This window comes from Pollicipes pollicipes, unplaced genomic scaffold (assembly GCF_011947565.3).
Source record: "Pollicipes pollicipes isolate AB1234 unplaced genomic scaffold, Ppol_2.1 Scaffold_5724;HRSCAF=6776_pilon_pilon_pilon, whole genome shotgun sequence".
NCBI classification, from domain to species: domain Eukaryota; kingdom Metazoa; phylum Arthropoda; class Thecostraca; order Pollicipedomorpha; family Pollicipedidae; genus Pollicipes; species Pollicipes pollicipes.
Genome location: NW_023596746.1, coordinates 33,424,381 through 33,439,614, shown reverse-complemented (window position 1 = coordinate 33,439,614; position 15,234 = coordinate 33,424,381). Strand labels below are relative to the sequence as shown.

Genomic DNA, 15,234 nt, shown 5'->3' with positions numbered 1-15,234 from the left:
GCTTCGTGTTTTGATGACTGCTCTTTACGTCAGCTGCAGGTGGCGTGAAGCTGGGCAGGTAACGCGGCGACCGCTGGTCCCCGCGGTTAACGCGTCCGCGTTAACTACTGCGCGTCTGGGAAACCAGAGATACGAGGTTCGATTCCCCGCGGTACCCACCCTACCTGCCAGGGTGAGAGGCAGGCGACACCACATAGCCTCAGCAGCTGAGTGCGTCGTAAAGTACCTATGACACACATATAGTGAAATATCTGAAAATGCAAGCGAATAGGTAAGGGGTGAGCATAGCAGGTTGGAGACAGCTAACGGCTAAGTATGGAGTGGACACAGCTCCAAATGGTAACGAGCGGGTTGAGTCAAGGAAGTCTTACCCGTAGTGGTCTCTGGCACGGAGACAGCCAGAGGGGTAGCGGGTGAAGTTGGTAAGGGAGAGGTAACTCGTGAAGTCCTCTCGACTGCAATCGCCTGGGCAATTGTAGACGTCCTTCCCTTTTCATTCCAAAAGACCACCTTCCCGTTTCCGTAAAGCTTTGCCCGGATAAGGCCGCTAATTCAGTATGCCTTTAAACAAAATGCTCATTTGTTAGTTTTGCGAGTTCAAAACTTCAAGCGCGTGTACCGAATTATACACTTGCTATGTGTGCATCATGACCTTGAAGACGGCCCTCGCAGTGTAAACAGGAACGTTATAGACCCAGCCCAGTACTCTCTGGATCATTAAGGGGGTTTCCTTTAGCTGAATCTTTAAAATCCAAATGCGATACAAAGCCTCCGTTTGGGCAAAAGAGCCTACGTAAATATTTAGCCGGTTAAAAACACTTGTCCCCGCCTGCCGGCAGGAGGCACCCGCCCTACTGTTTTCTTTTTGTCCCGAAGGAGCTGTTGCATCGTTCGTCTAGCTGTTCGCAGGTCTTGTATATTTTATTTTGTTTAAAGCATTGCTATGCCCGCGTCCGTTGTTTTCAGCCTGCATATGATTTATCAGATTGCGTTGCTTCAATAGAGACATCTGCTACCTTGTGCGACACTTGTTCTTATGTTTGAAGACTTCATGGTAGTTGTAAGTTTTTCACACTAAATTTCACAATTGTCAACCGAGTGGCAACTATTTTCGCTGATCATACGTGGATCTAAGCAAAATGTTGGGCCGCAAAGAACGGGGTCAGCTGTTATCGTGCCAGATGACAACCAACTTCATTAGGGCAGGGAAAAGGCCACATGACAACGTGCCCCCTCCCCCTCTTAGGTCTCAAGGGGCCCAAAGGATCCCACGGTACCGACGGTGATGACCCAATCGCAGGGTCTAATGGGCTCGAAGGGCTGTCCTTAGTCATGTTAAGGGACCTTCGCCCGCAGAGCCGATCCCTCAGTTGTCAGAAGGACTGCGGCGACCGGGAGGTCCCTGGAACAATGCGGTCCTTTGCGCCTGTCCGAGACTACGAAAAAAGCAGAACAGTCCGCTCCACGTCGTAAATAAGCTCTGTGTGCTTACTGGGAACACTTTCCCGCGGAGATAAGGCCCAGTTTCAACCAGCGACCCGATAGACCGATGTCCATATATTTCGTAACTTTCCACAAGATCCAGTGGCTTTTTAGAAGTTACACGTCATCATTGATAAAAACGGACATAAAAGAGACAATGTGAAACCTAGTAAAAATAGCCTAACACATCACACATCGGCCAAGGGATTATCTCGGTGAATCACACTACTGCATTCACATTGCAGCGTCACACACAATCGAATTCACTCACGCTAGCAAGCTAGGGACCTCCGTAGGGGACAGCCGACAACACGAAAAGACTTCTGTAAGAGCTGCGTACTAAGTTTATCTGGCCCACAGGATGTCGTCGGGTTCATCGTAGACATAGCTGCAAGCAGCTCATCGCATGACACAGGATGCACCTTAAATGAGCAGGTCATAACTCGGGGGAGCCTGACTGGCAAAACCGTGCTTCGGTTCGGCACGCTGGCGGCAGTCGTAGGCCCTATCTTCGCAAAGTAGCCATTCGAAGTATCAGGATGAATGTTAGGTATGGCTGACGTACCCTGTTTACTGCCAATAACCGATGTAACGCACCGCCACATGCCGGAGTGACCTGCCTCAGAAATCTGCTTCCTAATATGAGCGCGACAGTCCCGTCTAATAGCTGCCCGTGTCTGCTTATTGAGTGCCTTGTACTCAGCACGCGAACAGCACGCTAGAGCGACGCGGCGGCGAACCATCAACACGCGCGTATCAACTGAGACAGGTGGGGCGGATTGACAGCGCAGTTTAATGCGCCGGGCAGGCGCGACGGCATTCAAATGGGGTGTAAACACTCCTAGAAAAGAGTCCCACTTCTCAGACGTCGTCGCACTTCCATAGACGAGAGACCAGTCGGCGTTCACAAGCAAATCATTGAAATAATCAAAATCAACTCGATTCAGGCAGCGGGATGTGATGACATTGGTTTGACGTTTCCCTTTCGATACTTTCAGCAATATTCGCGTGAAGTCATGCGGACTATACTGACAGGCGGTGACACCACAGCGTTGGATGAGGTCCTTGTGATTTGTGATCGTAACATCTAACAGCGAGCCAGCAGGACGTTGAATAGGAATCGTTACACATATGCAGATTGTAAGACCTTAACAGTTGCACCAATTTCTGATAGCCGGTACCTGTGCTCGAGCCAATCAGGCTGATGTTTAAATCACTGGCGATCACTATTGGGCAGTCATATGTGGACATTATACATTGCAACTGGTTCTCCAAATCATCGAGATCATCAGACACCTGCCGGGCTGTGTTAGTGGGATGTCGGTACAACGACCCGAAAATAATCTGCTTTGGTTTAGCGTGTCGAACAAGGGTCCAAATAATCTCAATATTCGATGAACTAACGGCAGTATGAGGCGTTTTCAGAACAGTCACATCAAACGAGTCTCGCGCCAGAACTGCGACCCCTCCGTAACCCCTAGGCAGTCCGCTGTCTGCAGGCCGGTGGTGTCGGTACAGCCAGTACCCATCAATGTTCAGCAGCCGGGCGGGGACAGACGGCCGCAGCCACGTTTCCATGAGTGCGAGGATATCAAACTGGTGCATCTCAGCTAGACTGTGACGTAAACCTGGCAGTTTGGGCTTCAAACTTTGTATGTTTAACTGCGCGATGTATACTTCACCCGCACGGCGTTCGCCGGGCGCCCGCCACCTCGCCCCTCCCCTACAGCCCCGGCGCCGCGATCGCTTGCCCCGGCGCGCCGGGCGGCTGCCACCTGAGTCAGGCCCGCGGCCACCAGAGGGCCGGCCCGCGCTCACGCCCGCACCCAAGCCGACCAAGGCAACCCTGGTCTCGCCCCTGGCCGCCGCGGTGACCTGGCGCGGTCCGCACTCAACAGCTGACCCCGCATGGCCCGAGGGCACGCGCCGAGCCGGGAGCCAGGGATTTGGGGCCGGCAAGGCGGCCCGCACGATAACCTGGGCGACCGCCAAGGTCACCAATAGGCGGAGCAGCTGGCGATTCGTTGCAGAACGCAGGCTTGCCGCTAGCTTGATAGCTTGCCGAACCAGGGTCACTGCGCCAATTAATGGCCCCTGCACCGAAAAAGGATTATTTTATGTCCATAGCGGCCGCATTGTGACGAGCCGAGGCCAACTGCCGCGAAATGTCGCTTGGCGGGAGGGGGGGGGGGGGGGGGGGGAGCCCATTCGAGGCGCGTTCCAGAGCCTCCGTGCGGCCGGCCATACGTGCTGCGTGGTTCGCCCGTGATGGCCGACACCCCACTGCCCGTGATTGACCTGAGCCTGGCTGGCGGGCTGGATCGGGCCCAGCTGGCCCAGCGGCTCACGACGGCGCTGGAGACGACCGGATTCTTCTACGCGGAGGGCATTGATGGTTACGACGAGGAGGAGCTGATGACGTACACCAGGTGGTAAGTGGAAGGAAGGATGTTTGTGAGTCATGGAGAGAAGCTAACCACCGCGCAGCTAAGCACGGACAGACTGTTCCTGTTTCTGTCGAGGGGGTTGGGCCATAATTAGAGATACCGTAGGGGTTCTGGCCCCCAGAACCCGACCCCCGGCTAACCTAAAATGTGGGTATAATCAAGAATATACAAAGCAACACAGAACCTGGACACCCATGGCTATATTCTGCCTGACCTACATCTGAATCATGCCTATGTATGCACAGAGCAAGGATACTAGGGACATTCAAGCGCGAGAGCCTCAGCGACTCCAGCCGCTTGCATGTATCATGTTAGGCTTGTTTACAAAATGTATCACAGTATTCATTGGTCTGCCAAATGCAAGGTTTTCATGCATCCCCTTTTTTGTATCACACCACACAAACAGTATCAAAGCTGGGTAGAGAACTGAACTCAACGTATTTCTTTTACTCAAAGAAACTTGACCACTATATTGCACCATTCCCGGAATGGAGGAGGGAAAAATTCAAGAAATGCCCTTAAAATAAAACCTAAAAGCTGAATATCACAATTTGAGCTCTTATATTCTCGGATTTGTAGTCAAGTTGGTTGATTACAAAAATGACGGAACGGATCTAAGGCTCTACGTCTATTTAATTACTTTTGCTTTTCTTGGTATCATACGAGTGTGATGCATCTTCACTTTTCCTTCCTTTCCGATCATCCTTAAAGGCACCATCTATGGCCTAAAATGTTGACCAACTTCTGTGTAAAATGTTCCGACTGCAGACTTGCATATATTTCCCACATAAATTGGATTAGTTTGGCGGGCGTCCAAAAGCATGTTTGTTATGCACCCAACAGTGAACGATTCGTAGGAAATGAAAGAGACAATTTGAAGCACGTGGCTTATCGTTGCCGTCATATTTCCCCTGTTAAACTCCAGTTAGCCGTTTTTTTTTTTTTTGGCTGATGGCGGGGCTCAATCATGGAAAATCTAAGCCACTCCATTTTCACTACTTCACCACGTTACACCATCCTGCTGTACATAGGTTCGGGACAGACCTGGCGCAAGTAATGCTGAAGTGTTTCGTGGCGAAATACATTTTAATCTTGTAGGTTGGTGGGCAAGAATGATAATTATATTTTGTGGGTAGGTTTAGTGACTGTCAGCAAACCATGCGAAATATACTGACTTTTCGCCTGGGGGGGGGGGGCAGAAAGAAGCCTGCCCTAAAAAAACAGCAAGTTTCTCCTGTGGACCACATAATTGCTAGCCTTACGTGCTTTCAACGCATGATGTGTAACCAGATTTGGCCATTTTATGTTTTAATCCATTGAGTTTTGTTGATAAGACAAGTTGTGATGCCACAATACATGTGATTAAACTATTTTTCCCCACTCTTGATCATTTGCCACCAATTTGTTTAAGTGGTCCCTCAGGTCTGCTTTAACAAGATGGTGTCCACAGTTGCCTTTGTCTGCGAACTGGCGACAGACTGCACTGTAGATATCCACTATATTTCTGAACACAGGAATACTCTATGCTGCACAGCAATTACAATATGAGGTAAATATCAGTTTTCAACACATCGTCAAACCACCCCATTTTAAGTGTAAAGCAAACTTCTCAAGCTTCAAGTCATTTAATATGAATAGCAAAAGCTGAATGGATACCCTTGATGCAGCTAAGATGGCAAGCAGCAAAACTGGCGTTGTGGTCATCTTTGAGTTATGTTATGTACGGAGAAGAGAGATTGGTTTGTGGAACATACTCACCATTGTCCGTGGCAGAGGCTAACTTTTGAGGTTAACTTTTCCAACTTTTATAACTTAAATTTTTTTACTCCTGTACGGTCTTTTTGTGATGTAACTGTTCACTCCCACCCTACTTCAAGAGCGATTCTAGCTCACTGGTTTCTCTTCAAGGGTATGCAGATAAACCTCAAAACGCACAGGGTCAACAAACCTGGCTCCAGCCGTGTCGTGCTGAAAAATTGTGGTTTTGGTGCGGGAGAAAGATGCAGGCATGGACGCCATGGAATAGTGGGTAACCATTTATTGGGAAGATTAGTTTGATTCACGCCAGCATGCCTCCATATTCCTGTTGTTTGTTTTGAGGTAAGAAATGTCTATCATTGGTGTAAGAGAACCCCGTTTTTCTTTTGCTGGCAATATTTATGGCGCGCCCCAGCGCCCCAGTAGGTATCAAAACAGTATAAAGTGATGAAGGTTGTGGTATTTTCAGTGTCCCACTCCTGTTTACAATACGAATTTGTCCCAGATAACGCGGAAGTGCATCCCACACCTGCTTCCCTTACTGTGAAGTGTGAGTGAGTGAATTTATAGGCATACAGCCTTTCGGTACTGTGTATGAAAGATAATTTAACTCTAAGAATGCTCAGAAGTTAATCTTAAGGGCCTGTTTTCTTATATGGGCTGGGGAGACAGCCTGCGAGCCCGAAAAGGGCAGTTGGGAGACAGTCCAGCATACTTTTCAACCTCTGGGCGGCAGGAAAGCGGTCCTTTGCATGCCGAGCGGCGCCTCTCATTAATGAGCTTGTTGCCTGTGGATGTTCAACGACCCAATTTAACAAGTTTTAAGCGCGTTGGCAGGTCCTTTTTTGTAAGATGGGGTTGTCACATGTTGGCTATGCGTGCATGCATTTATGTATGTTTTATCCCTTATCACTTCCCGCTATTTTTTTGACATACCGTTTTATCTCCTAGACTAATGACACATAATTGCCACGTATGTATGTAGAGTGTCATTTGATATCAAATGCAAATACAATGCAATACAAAGGCTACGGACACGTTGTGGCGAAGGCGGCGTTGCGTATATGATTAAATGTACACTGATTGCAGCGAAATTGTTCGCAGTGTCATTTCACCTCCCCGACCCTTTCCAGCTACACTTCTGACATATCTGCATGATCTCAGGTTCTTCGACCTTCCACATGAGACAAAAATGGGCATCGCCAGGAAAAGGTTTAACCCGAAAACGAATATTCAGTATCGGGGATACTTCCCAGTTGACAAATCAGATTCTTCGCACAAAGAAGGTGAGCGTCACGTGCCCACGCAGGGCTGTTATGCCATCGTGTCCAACGTAGGATCTGTTTTTGAAGCACTGGATGCCATACCTTTAAGCACGTACATTTGGACCATGGGTGGTGAAAAGACATCGCATCTTCAGATAACGACGGGGGCGCGGTTTTCATCGTTCCGGCGTGCTTAGGATCAGCCTACCGCATCGCAACACTTAAGCCAATTGTTGTTTTTTTTTTCTCCGAAACTAGTGAGGTAGGACTCCGAGTGGCCTGAGCAACGTTTACAGTGGCCAGCCAGTTTCACGAGGTCTCGAATACAGACCTATTGTTGAGAGCTTATTCGGATCATCAATGCATTTGCAGGTGTCGTATGGCTGGCTGCAAAGTTATGGAGGGCGCTCGCTGTCTGTTCGAAAGAGTGCTTAAGTCTTGCATCAGTGATAGCGCTGGAGGTGGCATTCGAGACATTCGATTAATTAGAAAGAAATCGTAAATAGTTGAATATATAACACTTGGTAGATTCACGAATACCATTTTGGGAGTGACCTTGATCTGGAATGGCAGCAGAACGTTTGGCGCATTCCCAGAGAGTATGCTGAAAGTGGGGATTGTACTAAGAGGTGCAGCGGACTCAACTCTTTCGACGCCTATGCTAATTCAGAAAACCGTGTGTAGCTGCCATGGCATTCGAGACATTTTACGTTCACGAATAGTTCATCATAAAAGTACCACCAACGCGGCGGGTTAAAAGTGCAGCACGTTCGCAAGCAGTGACAAACTTCCCTAACCCTGTGGGGCATATTTAGACGTCTATGATTAAGAGCTGGCGATAGGAAAACAGTGCGCGTGTTCAGACACATATCAGTTTGCACGGCCTTCCGAAGTGTGCGTTCGCCGGCGCCTATCTCAACAAGCCGGTAGATAACGTGTACACGGCATCCGACACACACTCCTCGCCCTGATCGTACGAAACATTGAAACTGCGCCGCCTTTGTTCATGTTCAAAACTTCGCTGTTTGGTGAGGCACTTGCCATGCCTGAATTATTGAAAAGCACGCATCCCACACAAATATTGGCATCAACACATGCGTCCAAAATGCTGTTTGCACAAGATATGTTCGTTGATTAAGGCCTTCAACTTGCATGATTTTATGCGTGAATGGTTGCACCGGCAATTCTTCACGTGGGTTTTTTCGTATCGTATTAACTGGCACATTTTTCAAAGGATACGACTTGGCATCGCTGGAACCACTGCATGATCCGGAGAAGGCCAAATGGAACATATTCTACGAGCCCACGCCGTGGCCGGAGACAGACGACGTGGAAGGGCTCAAGCGATTTCAGGTGACCTGGATGCATCTGCAACTGCTTAAAGATACAGGACACGGTGCCTATGTTTGGGAACGATCAAATTAGCCTAAAGAACGCCCTCTTCTGCCTCCCACACACTTCCCATCTTTCTTCCGTTATCATTCACTGTCTGGCTAGCAACATCACATTACTACAATAATCACAGCTTTGCGGACTGTCTCAACCTCAGGAGTTCAGCGTGCGTTTCTACAAGCTGATGACACGCGCGGGCCTGACGCTGCTGGAGCTGGCCGCCGAGGGTTGCGGCGCCCCGTCCGACCTGCTGGTCAAGCTGTTCCAGCCTGACCCGGTGTCGACTCTGCGCTACCTACGCTATCCGCCCCGCACCGGAACCCTGCCACCGTCCGCTTACGACCCTTCCGACAGTGAGCACGCCTCGCGCTGCCGATTCTGAGCGCCTCTTTGATGTTGCAGTGAGAGCTGGTGCACTTTTGTACAGCAGTAACACCCATCGTTGCTGCGTATCATCTCACTTGCAATAGGCTGGTAATGAGCGGCCGGTGCTTTATCAAATGCACATCTCAATATGTTGTGCATGCCGTTGATAATCCTTAAAGACATATAATTGACAAAGACTGAGATAGCACGCTCACTTCAGTTTTTTTAACCTTTGGGCTTAGCCAGGTTTGAACTGCGGATGTCCTGAGCGTTTGGTTGTGCCGCTGGCTGGCGGAGCTGGACCCAGCAGGGCCGTCGACGCCTGGCACTGACCGCCCGCTGCTCGCCCGCCCTCCGCAGACGCCGTCGACGCCTGGCACTGACCGTCCGCTGTCCGCCCGCCCTCCGCAGACGCCGTCGACGCCTGGTGCTAACCGTCCGCTGTTCGTCCGCCCTCCGCAGACGCTGTCCTACTGTGCGCCAGCCACCATGACTCGGGCTTCGTCACCATGGTCTCCACCTTCGGCTACGGCGGCCTACAACTGCTGAAGGAGGACGGTGATTGGCTGCCGGTGCCGTGTCGGCCTGGCGCCGTTGTGGTGAATATTGGCGACATGCTCGCCACCATCTCCGGCGGCAAGTGGAAGGCCACCAACCACCGCGTCGTGGACGAGGGCGTCAACAGGTGTGTCAACAGCTGGATATGAATTGGCGTTGTTGTTGGGATTGCTGGACGGCTGATGGTTTGTTGCCTATTGGCTGTGTGCAGGATTGCATTGAATGTTTTTCTTTTTACAGAATCTCTTTCTCCCTCTCTTTATTTTTCTCCCCCTTCCTCCTTCCCTCCCTTCTTTCCTCCCTCTCACCTCCTGAATCTCTCTCCTCTCCTCTTTTCCCCGCTTCCTCCTTCTCTATTCCTCTCCTCATCTCTTCTCATATCATCCATCCTCTCCTCTTCCGTCTTCTTTTCTTCTATCTTCCCCTAACCTACCCTCCCCTCTTCTCTTCTTCTCGCCTCTCTTGTCCCCTCCTCTACCCCAATTATTCTTCTTCTTCCCTTAGTTGTTCAGTTATTTACATATTTAGTCCGAACATACGGGTTGGATGGTTCCTGTTCATTTGTGTCGATTGCTGCACCAGCGCCTACGCTACGCAATGGTTTCGGAGTAAGTCACTGCTCCACTACCCGATCGCGAAATTCCGCATGAACAGCAGAAGTCTGCAGCAAAAGGTTTTTCTTCCTTTGCTTACTTTGTATTATCTATCTCCGGCTCCACCCCTATTTCTCCCTCTCCTACTCTGGACGTTGTTGACCTGGGTCCCCAGTATTTTTGCCTGAACTGTTACAAAAATGTACGGAAAAGTTGTCCATCACACAATAACTATCTTCTTTGATCCTCGTAATGGCGTTGTCATGGAGGGTGCAACGGGCTAACTGACATTGTGACTTTGAGATTATTTAATGAAATTGGTGGGTAGCTAAAACATTGACTGTGGAACATTATCTTTGACGGTTTTCATTTGTTTTGTCTGTCAAATGCAAGCCCGGAGGCTTTTTCCACCCACAGCCCAAGCATCATATTGACGCTAATAATTCGATCATCTCGTGGTCTCTTTCATGAGATATTAGAGACATTTGATCCCCGTACACATGGTAAGGCACGCACCTAGCATTTGCTTAATTGAAGTTGAAATCCGAAGTGCTTTATTGTAGGGTCTTATGATGAAATAAAATCGGGTTTCTTTTTTGGCGTGGCACCGTTAGGCCAGGCCATAGCCAAATAACCATCCTCGACAAGCCATATACAAACACTTACTCTGGAAGGTGAACCCGCCACCACGCGTTTCGCAACGTTATGAATGTTGCCAGTATAACTTAACGCTGCGAACGCAGCTAATGAGCGCTTCAACGCTCATAAGCTGCGTTCTTTTACCAATGCGGAATCTCGCGCTTTACATAGAGACGGTTGCGCATCAGCACCAGTTACTGAACCCCGATTTATTTTCACATTTTTTCATGCATTCAGGCAAAAGAGTTGGCCAATTTCGTATCATGTCTTATGCGTTTTTAATGCCGCTTCTTGCCCATTATTTGTCAAATACTGGGAGAACACAGATAGAAATGAGTCAACCAATGGAAGCATCAGTAAAAAGGGAAGTACATTCCATACATTTACATACAAGACACTGTTGGTCGCGATATCGCATTTCAGGTAGCAACGGGCTGTACGTTAATAAGGTCCAACACCAATGTATTCACAACAACGAAAGTGAGAGCAAGGTTTGAGCGAGTAAGTGATTCTGTGACCCGAGTGCATGGAATGTGAGGATTGTTGCTTTAGCGTAGTTATGTTTTTGCATGGTATCTTAAGGCAGCAATAATGCCGGCAGATGATTTGAATGATGGACATGAGCTAGAGTGATGGAGGGAGGGCTATGTTCGTGCAGTCATTGTTCATCCCTTGCACGAACTCTAGAGCCGTAATCCTTCACTGAAAATTTAAGATTTTCACCCTGATACCTTATAGAACTTCGACTTTTGTTTCGGCGCACCGCCGACCGTTGTACATGTGACGGCTTGACATTCAAGGTTTCCAGAAATCCTAAACTTAAACATTTGGAATGGCCCAGCAACACCAAACAAGCAAAATATCACGGCTGAAGCTATGCAGACATACACATTGGACCTTGGCAAACCCGTTTATGTATAAAAGGGCTCAAACCCGCGAGATAGCTGAACCTATTAGATCCATGGGCGCATCTGAGTGCGATATGACCATCGCCTTTCATACCACGCGCCAAATGCTAACGACTATTTTGCCTTAAATCATTTTTGCTGTGTACTTGTGCAGATATTTTCCAATCTACTTTTACTAATGTAGATTGTTTGTACTTCGAATTGCTTTCCAAGTTGACTTTTCACCCTGTGCCCTACCACACTTTTCTTCGACTGTTTCTGACTGGGATTTTATCCCTATCGACTTTTATCCCTTCCGATCTTTTCCCTTCGACTTACTCCCGAATTATTTTGCGCCATGTCGGCTAGTATATGTTTCGACATTTTATATCTGGCCTTTTTTGTTCGGCTGTTTTCAGTCGACTTTTATCTCTTTTGACGTTTAGTCCTTCAATTTGTCCGATTCGACGTTTGACCCCCCGTTGACTTTTATCCCATTTGCCTATTTTTGATAGACTTTTTCCTTCGACTTTTCCATTCGACTTCTTTGCCCGCCAACCATACTGGGTATGCACTCGGCACTCAAACGAAGGCCCACCAGGTGGGCATTTAAGCCCACTCATGGCTGGTGCACGAAGCCCATGATAAATGGGCGTCATGAGGATGTAATGTGAAGCGAAAATGAGAAAAGAAGGGTGAATGCTACTTAATAGTCTCTTAATAAAACCCTCAATATTCGACGCTCAGTAAACAAGCCGCTGTAATAAAAACGGCCGAGAAGGAGCTTGCTTATTCTTTTCCTTGAGTAGAGTTTCGGAATTAAATCAGGCTTTAGACTGCAAGGGAAAAATGTCTCCGTGTGCGGCAGAGAATGCTACCATTTCATAATAAGTAATCTTGCGCATTCAAGTCATTCTTATTTTGTACGCTGGTTATTTGACACTTCGTAATGCTGACAAGGAACCAGCCCCCATGTAATGGAACTGGCTTCAGTGTTATGATATGTATCCTTTCCGCGGACATTCACTCTCACCTCAGACGCACAACAGCAATTTGGTAACATGCATGCATGTGGCGGTCCCACTAACAGCACATGCATTTTCTACAGCACAGTAACGACAGTCTCGTACCAACCATTACTTATGCAGTGCATTATGTGCATCCAATTGGAGCGGCTTGTTTCTATCCTCAATAGCGTGAAATATTGGTTGATATCAATTGTTCATTATGAGTTATTGAAAATAATTGATCATTGTTGAGCATTATTGGTTATGATGATGTTGATTGCAATCGTTGATGAGATGACACAGTGAAATTGAAAAGCTGTGGTCCGACGGCAGATTCAGACAAAGAGTTTCGCCAGCCGATCGCGAATCGCGTAAAAATAGACACTAAATAAAGTACCACTGTTTTGCGCGGGACGCTGCGCCTACATCCAAGGACAATCAAGAGATCGGAGTAGTTTATGTGATTTGGCCGAATGGTTTGGCCTGCAAACCTGTAACTGGATTCGTTGATAAAGCCGGTTGTTTACTACCATATGGGCAAAAAACGTGTATTTTGTCGCATAGAGCAGTGCATCTACCACCCCTGGAAAAACCTTCACCTCTTAAAAAACCGTGTTTGGTCTTACCGCCAAATAACAATCGCGACAGCTGGATGGATAAACGATGCAATTAACGGAACACTGGAATGACCTAAGCCGTTCATAACTAACCCAGATTCCGTCTCCCACATCGCCCATGGCCGCCACAGAAGAGGGCTCTCGGCGCCTTACGGCGGCCTCTAGAGAGGTGGTCTCCGATCAGAAAGGGCAAGTACCTCCAGTGCCCCTTTCCATTCTAGGTCCGGCCCTGCATAGCTACTATGCTACTCAAGTGAACTACGATTTTTTATTATAGGAAATTTAAGATATGAATTGCCTTTTCCCAAAAACTGGGCCAATTCCGCTGACAGAAAAAAAAACATGATTGAGGGGGAGTAGGTCATCGGGCGCTCGGCCCGACCCTCCCAGTCATTTAGAAAAATTGACAACCCTGGGTTGGGGGGGGGGGGGGGGGGTACAAGCTCTCACTCGTGAACACAAGCCTAGCTTGGAGCGTCAAGTACTATGAAAAAACCATGTTTACACCATGACGTCATTTAACTCGCACCCGGGGGTCAATTTGATCTCTTCCGAATGTTTTTCCAGAGTAATTTCCAAACGGCGCGGCGTAGCCGTGCCAAATTTTGCATAGATGCAGGCTACATTTTTGTGGGTAAGAATTAAATGCACCGCATAAGGTCGCTTACCTATGGCAAGCATAAGTCAAGCAATGGCTGCAAGCCGGGGTCATTTCTAAGGAATCGTTCCAACTGGTGCGAACGCAAAGTGTTAGACGGCATCACGTACCTTTTATGAACTCCTTTTAAGTCAGAAAAGATTACTGACCTAAAATAGCCGAGGGCAGCCTTTTGTTTTTAGGAGCATACCGCCAAGCATACCGCCAAGCTATGCCGCCCTTGGCGCTTATTCGAATGCGAAAAATATAAGCAATCGTTTAGCTCAGAACAGGCGTGTTAGTTCACGGTGGTTTTATGACTAGGTATGGAGGCAGTTTTGACACCAATCTGTCCATTTTCCAATCCTTCTGTCGAATTTGTACCTGTTTAATCTTACCTGACTCGAAGTTCACAATCCAGGAACTAAAAATTTTGACAAAATTGAACTCACATACAGGCCGACTCACGCCGTAAATTTGTCGTCTCTAGTTCTTTTAGTTTTAAATAAATTTGGAGATGTCAAATTGACTTCCACGCAAGCGAAGGGTATTTAACCGGTCACCCGGCAGCCTGTTAACCCGTACTTCGTGGTATATTAAAAGTCAATAAGCATAAGAACTCTGAACTCATAACTTCCCATTCTCTGTTCTTTTCGTTTTCGCTTTGTGTTCTTTGCACCCCATTGATGATTCAAGCACGAGATGACGACTGCAGCCGGTGTGGGCGTCGCTCTTTCTGTGCGCTGACCCGGTCCCCATCCCCGGCAGCTGCGCGCTGACCTGGCCCCCACCTCCGGCAGGTTCTCTGTGCCGTTCTTCCTGGAGCCGCGGTACTCAGCCAACATGTCGGTCCGCCTGCCCGGCTCCGGCCAGGCCGAGCCGGAACCGGTCAGCTACGGACCCTGGGCCATCACCAAGATGATCAACAGCTTCTACGAGTTCAAGGACATCCCTTACCCCAAGTCTCTGGTGGCTGAATAACGCACGTTGCTTTGGAGTTGCGCTGGAATCAGAGTCTACTCGGATGGTCCGGATGGTTACAATCTACCCGGATACCCAGAGTCTACCCGGATGGGTTGCTGGTTCCCAGTGCGACGTGACGGCTGCCGTGCGTAAAATCGAAGAGGAACAATAAAAACGTCACTGCCGCCATGGAATTCGCAAAATGCAAGCATGCAATAAACGTTTCGTTTCAGTGGCAGTCGAGACTGTCGTTTCTTAGCGTCCGTCAGAAGTGCCATCCGGTTCGAATTTACTGTACATCGCAACGATGCTAGGTCGCTTCGGCCTTAGCCGCGACGGCCCAGGTGACTAAATAGTTGGACCGAATTCATAAGATGCGTCTTGCTGCCACGCCGCGCGAAGCCCCGGCTTAGAGCCCAAGTAATCACCATGATTTCTTCGGAAGCTTACGCATTAGGTTGTAATCATTACGCGAAGCTTTACGATCGAGACGGACGCTGGCCCTGCCAGAGGCACAACCGATATCCCATTAGCTGATGGGTAACCACGTTATCACCTGTAATCGGAACGAGGACATTCGGACGTAATGGACGCCGGGTGGGTAATCTGGCATTTCTTTGACG

General features: G+C 48.5%; 1 protein-coding gene across 1 annotated transcript; it reads left to right on the top strand.

Annotated features, from left to right (window-relative positions):
- Positions 1–3,726: 3,726 nt before the first annotated feature.
- Positions 3,727–14,902, top strand: LOC119103779 (2-oxoglutarate-dependent dioxygenase). The gene is made up of 6 exons (XM_037227431.1): positions 3,727–3,914; positions 6,852–6,973; positions 8,187–8,305; positions 8,502–8,697; positions 9,173–9,395; positions 14,449–14,902. The coding sequence occupies exons 1-6, from the start codon at positions 3,751–3,753 to the stop codon at positions 14,627–14,629; spliced, it is 1,005 nt and encodes a 334-aa protein (XP_037083326.1). The 5' UTR covers positions 3,727–3,750; the 3' UTR covers positions 14,630–14,902.
- Positions 14,903–15,234: the final 332 nt, after the last annotated feature.

Excerpts from the sequence above, each read along its gene's own strand:
- LOC119103779 (XM_037227431.1), top strand. The coding sequence starts at position 3,751 with ATGGCCGACACCCCACTGCCCGTGATTGACCTGAGCCTGGCTGGCGGG. Across the intron at positions 6,974-8,186 it reads AGATTCTTCGCACAAAGAAG|GATACGACTTGGCATCGCTG; the intron begins GTGAGCGTCACG and ends CATTTTTCAAAG. Across the intron at positions 8,698-9,172 it reads CGCTTACGACCCTTCCGACA|ACGCTGTCCTACTGTGCGCC; the intron begins GTGAGCACGCCT and ends CGCCCTCCGCAG.